Source organism: Crocuta crocuta, unplaced genomic scaffold (genome assembly GCF_008692635.1).
Source record: "Crocuta crocuta isolate KB4526 unplaced genomic scaffold, BGI_CrCroc_1.0 scaffold69-1, whole genome shotgun sequence".
NCBI lineage: Eukaryota > Metazoa > Chordata > Mammalia > Carnivora > Hyaenidae > Crocuta > Crocuta crocuta.
Window position 1 is genome coordinate 1,703,915 of NW_027551577.1, and position 6,598 is coordinate 1,710,512.

A 6,598-nucleotide genomic window follows, 5' to 3' on the forward strand; every position below is an offset into this window, starting at 1 on the left:
CAACAACAAAACAAAAACCAACCAAACAACAACAAAAAACCCTTGGGGCGCCTGGGTGGCTTAGTCGGTTAAGCGTCCGACTTTCGCTTAGGTCATGATCTCGCGGTTCGTGGGTTCGAGCCCCGCGTCGGGCTCTGTGCTGACNCTTGTCCATTTTATTGACAGTTCACGATGAAAAGATTTTCAAGTATATTTACTATAGGTAGAACTCATGCCAAAGAGCTATCTTCCCCAGAGACTAAAAGCTCAACACTAAGCATCTATTCTACAAGACTTCTGTTCAAGGGCCCTTGCTACAATCCAGCCAGGACAGCAGTGGCACCATGGGCTGAGGACCAGGGCATTGGATTAGCCCCACTGTATGGAATGGGATGCTAGAATGGCCCTTGGGAAAAGAGAGATTCTTCTCAGACCAATACAGAGGAAATGTGCACTCTCTCAGTACATAGAGTAGCTACGGACAGTCTCCTGGGGAACTTTCTGTGTTCTCATCTGCCCTTAGGTGGTTATTAAGCCCATGATGTACAGGCTGTGGTTAAATCCAAGTAGCTCCTTTCCCAGTTGACGGAATTATGTAAGCAGAATTCTAATACTTACTACATAAAACTATAAAGGACCCATTTCAAGTCACAATGACCAAAACAAAAGAGAAAAAATAATTCAGCTGTAAAGTTCCTAATTCTGAGGAATAGTAAAACCTCTATAATGTTGGGCCCACTACTTCTGAATTTCCAAACACTCAGATATGTGTTTCCTGCTGGTGTGAAGTTAAAATGACTTATATGAGCTTCAGTGTTTATGACAAAAATATACAACACAGACATAATGGGAATATAATCTTTAGCTTCTTTCATTTTACTTATTAGAACTCTTCGACGATTACTTTTTAAGAGATAGCTCATAAAATCACTTGTAAGAGTGTATAAACATTATAGAAATTATCTAGTTACGATATCATATTGTTCATTTACACCAAGCTTGGAATAAACTGTAAACTGAAAGCAACCATTTTACTCATTCACTCAAATTACCTGTCTGCCCTGATAGTCTCTCAAATTCATATTATGTAATTAATGTTTTTTCTGCCATTCATCTTTGTTCATGTTTTTTGGTTTGGTCTTGTGTTCAGCTTGCTGAGGTAACTATGAGTCTTTAATCTGTGTCATCAATATATCTATTCCTTCCTCTTGGCTTGTTGATCAAGATTTCAATACACATCTCTTCCCTTTGTTCAATGGGCCAGAGGCAGCTTCAGAGTCCTGGGGAAGACTAAACTTCCCATAAATGCATATCAATTAGTTAATAATAACACTAGTGATAATGGTTATAGTAATAGATAATTAGTACATACTGAACATTAGGATGTGCCAATCACTGTTCTAAGCACTTTATAAGCAATATCTCATTGACTGATTCCTCACAATAACCTTATGAGTAAGTACTACTATCACATACATTTTCTAAATGAAAAAAGTAAGGCACTGAAAAGTTAACTTTCAAGGTCAAAATAGCTAAAAAGTGGGGTGCTGAACTTGACTTCCACTCCTTAGTGATATCGGAAGGCAGGTTTGTTCTAGAAAGGATTCAGAAGGCTGGAACCAAGTGGGATTGGTGCAAGTACCTGAATGCGCTGAGGTGAGGCTACCGCAGAGTCGGTGGAGATTATCTGGATGCGTGGGGAGGGGCTGGTCATCCCTGGAGATTCCGGCCGAGAGGTCTGTGTCCGTGGTACCTGTGTGCAAAAAGTGGGCTGGATCACAATGGGGCTTACAAAAATATCCAGTAGCAGCTGAAGACCATCTTCTTGCTTTCACTGTGGCTTTGAGTAATACACTTGAGTAATTCTGGTATTTGGACCCAGAATGACACAGAAACCAACGAGATATTGCCACGGGATGGCCATAAGAAAATACAATCTTAAAAGAGCTATTTCTTTTTTTTTTTCAAATGTTTTATTTACTTCTGAGAGAGAGAGAGAGAAGGAGAGAGAGAGATAGCGTAAGCAGGGGAGGGTCAGAGAGAGAGGGAGACACAGAATCTGAAGCAGGCTCCAGGCTCTGAGCTAGCAGTCAGCACAGAGACCGATGCGGGGCTCGAACCCACGAACCCTGAGATCATGACCTGAGCCGAAGTCGGACGCTTAACCTACTGAGCCACCCAGGTGCCCCTTAAAAGAGCTATTTCTAATGTGGAAAATGCAAAAACCAACCAACCAACCAACCCCTCCTCAAATAAGACTACCCTCCCCACAAAAACACAGGAATTTTCAAATATGCTCATACAACTTTCATAAAATAAAAAGCTACTAAAGTAACTTTTTAGAAGTATTTGAATGTTTTCACTGTCTCCAAAACCAGCTGTAAAACACTCCTTTAAGATGACAGTTTCCAGAAGAAAGGCTCTTGCAAACACCATAGAGGATAGTAAAAAACCCAGCAGTACATTGAAAACTACTGGGATTAGTACTTGTGAAAGAGTCCTGGCACCTCCCAGCCCCCTGGGATGGGGCTGGGAAAAGCCCATCAGTTATACAAAGGTCTGGAATTTAGTCAATATTCACCAAAAGGCAACATTCAAGGTTCTGAGTCAGTCACCTGGGCACCTGAAGTGGGCAGATATTTTTCCTTGAATAAAAGTACATCATGAACCAATGCTTTACAAACTCTTCCAAAAAACAGAAGAGGGAACACTCCTCAAATTCATTCTATGTCCAAAACTAGGCAAAGACATCACAAGAAAAGAAAACTACAGGCCAAAATTCCTTATGAATATAGATTTAACAATCCTCAACAAAATACTAGCAACCTGAATCCAGAGGCATATAAAAAATAATATACCATGACTAAGTGGGATTTACCCCAGAAATGCACTGTTGGCTCACCATATGAATTAAACAATGTAATACACTATATTAACAGAGGACAAACACAGAAAAACCTCCGACAAAATGCAAATCCAACGCCATTTCATAATGGAAACACTCAACAAACTAGAAACAGAAACTAAGTTCTCAATTTAATAAAGACTATCTATAAAATACTCACAGCTAACAACACTTAATGGTGAGACTGACAGCTTTCTTCCTCAGATCAGGAACTAGACAAACATGTCTCTTCTGCCACGTATACTCAACACTGTACTGCAGTTTCTAGACAGAGCAATTAGGGAAGAAAAAGAAAGAAAAGGATTCAGACTTGGAAGCAAAGAAGGAATACTATTTCTATTTACAGAGAATATGATCATGATATGACATGATCATAGAGAAAACCCTAAAAAAAAAATTATTAGAGCTAGTAAATGAGTCCCAAGGTTGGAAGACAGAAGATCAACATACAAAAATCAACTGTATTTCTATACATCAGCAAGGCACAACCAGAAAATGAAATTAAGGAAGTATTCCCATCTCTGGAGCAATAAAAATAGGAATAAATACATCGAAAGAGGTGTAACACTTATACACTGAAAACTACACAACATCATTGGAAAAAATTAAAGAAGGCCTAAATAAATAAGAAGACATCTGTGTTCATGGATCAGGAAATTAATATTGTTAAGCTCTTAATATTACCCAAATTGATCTACAGATTCAGCATAATTCTTATCACAACTCCAGCTGCCTTTACTGAATAAATTGACATGCTGATCCCTAAACTTTATATGAAAATCCAAGGCAATCAGAATAGCCCAAACAATCTTCAATTGTTTTGGGGTGCCTGCCTGGCTCAATTGGTAGAGCATGCAACCTCTGTTCTTGGGGTTGTGAATTTGAACCCCACACTGGCTGTAGAGATTACTTGGAAAAAAAAAAAAAGCTGTTAAAAAACCCAACAAAACAATCATTAATTTTTTTGAGTTGGTGGACTTATACTTCTTGATATCAAAACCTATCACAAAGCTACAATAACCAAAACAGTGTGGCACTGGCATAAGAACAGATATTTAGACCAATAAAATGGAATAAAGATCCCAGAAATAAACCCTCACATATATGGTTGGATGATTTTCACACAAGTGCCCTGACGACTCAATGGGGAAAAGAGAGTCTTTTCTTGGTGATGGTGATGAAGCAACTGGACACAACATACTACATGAAAGAAACTGCACCCTCCCTCATATTATCCAAGCATATATTAACTCGAGAGGGGAAGGACGCTGGGAGAAGATGGCAGAGTGGGAAGCACCAAGAATCCGTCTCCCCAACAAACCTTAACTGTACAGGTAGAATCTGACTGAATACAACTATTTTGGAACTCTGGAATCTACTGGATATTGAAGGCTTGCACCTTCCAGGGGAAGGCTTGGACAATAATGTATAGTTAGTTTCTGTCGATTTCGGCTCTAGCACAGTAGCAGTTGCCCATCCTCCACCTCTACTCTGAAGCTGGCAGCTGTGCCCATGTTCCTGAAACAGCTTGCGGGAGCCCAGGTGGGTAAAAGGATCCTTCTCCTCCACAAATACGTGGAATGTGTGCTCCAGCTGCTGACTGCTACCTCTGCTCACAGAGATGCAGATAAAGAGACAGCCATTGTTGCTATACTTCCCCCTATTGCGGCAAGCCCCTCTATTTCTATCATGAGTGACTTCCAGGGGCCTTTTTAAAGGCCTGGATTATTTCTCCCCACTCCTCTATTTTTCCTCTTTTGAGACCCAAACATTAAAGACATGGACATTCAAGAACAAATGTAATACAGAGAAAATTAGACAGTGACTGCACACACCAAGGGAAAGGCACAGGTCTGAGAAAAGACCTCAGAAGACTTTAAATTTATATGTCAGGATGATCCTCAGCACAGAGACAGCCTAAACATTAAAAAACAAAAATAGGGACGCCTGGGTGGCTTAGTCGGTTAAGCGTCCGACTTTCGCTTAGGTCATGATCTCGCGGTTCGTGGGTTCGAGCCCCGCATCGGGCTCTGTGCTGACTGCCAGCTCAGAGCCTGGAGCCTATTTCAGATTCTGTATCTCCCTCTCTCTCCGACCCTCCCCTGCTCACGCTGTCTCTCTATCTCCTAGAAATAAATAAAAAATATAAAAAAAAATTAAAAACAAAACAAAACAAAAATAAAAACAACAAAAACAGCAAATTCTAGGAAGGGAGGAGAATCTGATTCCCAGAGTCACCAAATTAATAGATTCAAATTATCAAGTTATCAACAACAACAAAAAATCACAAGGCATAAAAAGAAACTGGAAAGTATGGGCTATTCAAAAGAAAAAAATAAATCAACAGAAATGATTGCTGAAAAATCTCTGATGTCAGGTCTACTACACGAAGAGTTTAAAACAACTCTCTGAAAGTTACTCAAAGAACTAAAGGAAGATGGGGCAGAAGCCAGAACCAAAAAACCCAAATAGAAACAAAAAATAAATTATGGAGCTGAAAAGTAAAATAACTGAAATGAAAAATTCACTAGTGGGATTCAAAATCAGATATGATCAAGCATAAGAATTAAAAACCTTGAAAACAATGGAAATTAGAGCCTGAAAAGTAAAACAGAACAACAAAAACAGTGAAGAAAGCTGACCAGAGCGTTGTTAAGGAGTCTGTAGGACATCAAGGAGACCAACATATGCACTGTGGGAGTCCATTAGGAGGAGGGAGAGAGAAAAGAGCAGAGAGAATATTTGAAGAAATAATGGCTGAACATTCCCCAAATGTGAAGATATAAATATAAATACCTAAGCAGCTCAATGAACTCTAAATAAGAAGACCTCAAAGACACATTATAATCAAACTTTCAAAAGACAAAGACAATCTTGAAAGCAGTGAGAGAGAAGCAAATCACATACAAGGGAACCTCAATTTAGTGTAAAAGCTTGTATTATTTTAAGTCTGGTTAGCAACTCCAAATCTTGCTTTCTACATAATGCATTTAAAAGAATTATTAGCTTATGTTTTGGGACACATAATGTACAAAGATGTGTATCACTGAAGTTAAGTTCGTATAAATTCTAACTAGAGTGAATGGATGTTAAATATAACTACTATGGTAACCACAAAGAAAATAGCTAAAAAATATATAGAAAAGGCTCAAAGGAGAAAGATTTTAAACATTTTACTACCAAAAAGAAGTCAACTGAATATAAAAGATAGGAATGCAAGAAATGAGGGGCAAAAAAGCTTTATAAGGCATACAAGAAAAACAAATAATGAGAAACATACAAAATTACAGAAGTCCCTCCTTGCCGTAATTCTCTAAATGCAAATACATTAAACTTTCCATTTGAAACAGAGATTGGCAGAATGTATAGAAACTCATGTTCCAACTATATACTATCTACAAGAGAGTCATTTTAGAACTCTATTTGGACAGAAATAGAACCAAATGACACAAATACATGGCAAATGAAAGGAAGGAAAAAGATATTCCATACAAATAGTAATCAAAAGAACCACAGGTGGCTGTACTAATATCAAATAAACTAAATTTTATTTATTTATTTATTTTTTAATTTTAATCTTTTTTTTAATGTTTTTTATTTATTTCTAGGAGAGAGAGAGAGAAACAGCATGAGCAGAGGAGGGTCAGAGAGAGAGGGAGTCACAGACTGAAACAGGCTCCAGGCTCTGAGCTGGCAGTCAGCACAGAGCCCGAC

The 6,598-nt window shown here is 38.5% G+C and overlaps 1 protein-coding gene across 2 annotated transcripts in view; it reads right to left on the reverse strand.

Moving 5' to 3' along the window:
- NR2C2 (nuclear receptor subfamily 2 group C member 2) overlaps nt 1–6,598 on the reverse strand; it is a 65,646-nt gene that overhangs the window by 27,760 nt on the left and 31,288 nt on the right. The window contains exons 1-2 of one of the 2 annotated variants that reach the window (XM_077751568.1): nt 3,045–3,148; nt 1,622–1,732 (exon numbers count right to left, since the gene is read on the reverse strand). In XM_077751568.1, coding sequence (XP_077607694.1) covers nt 1,622–1,693 — 72 coding nt within the window. In that variant the 5' untranslated portion in view covers nt 1,694–1,732; nt 3,045–3,148. Of the gene's footprint in view, nt 1–1,621; nt 1,733–3,044; nt 3,149–6,598 lie in introns of those variants that run through there. The other variant, XM_077751567.1, reaches the window with a different exon arrangement.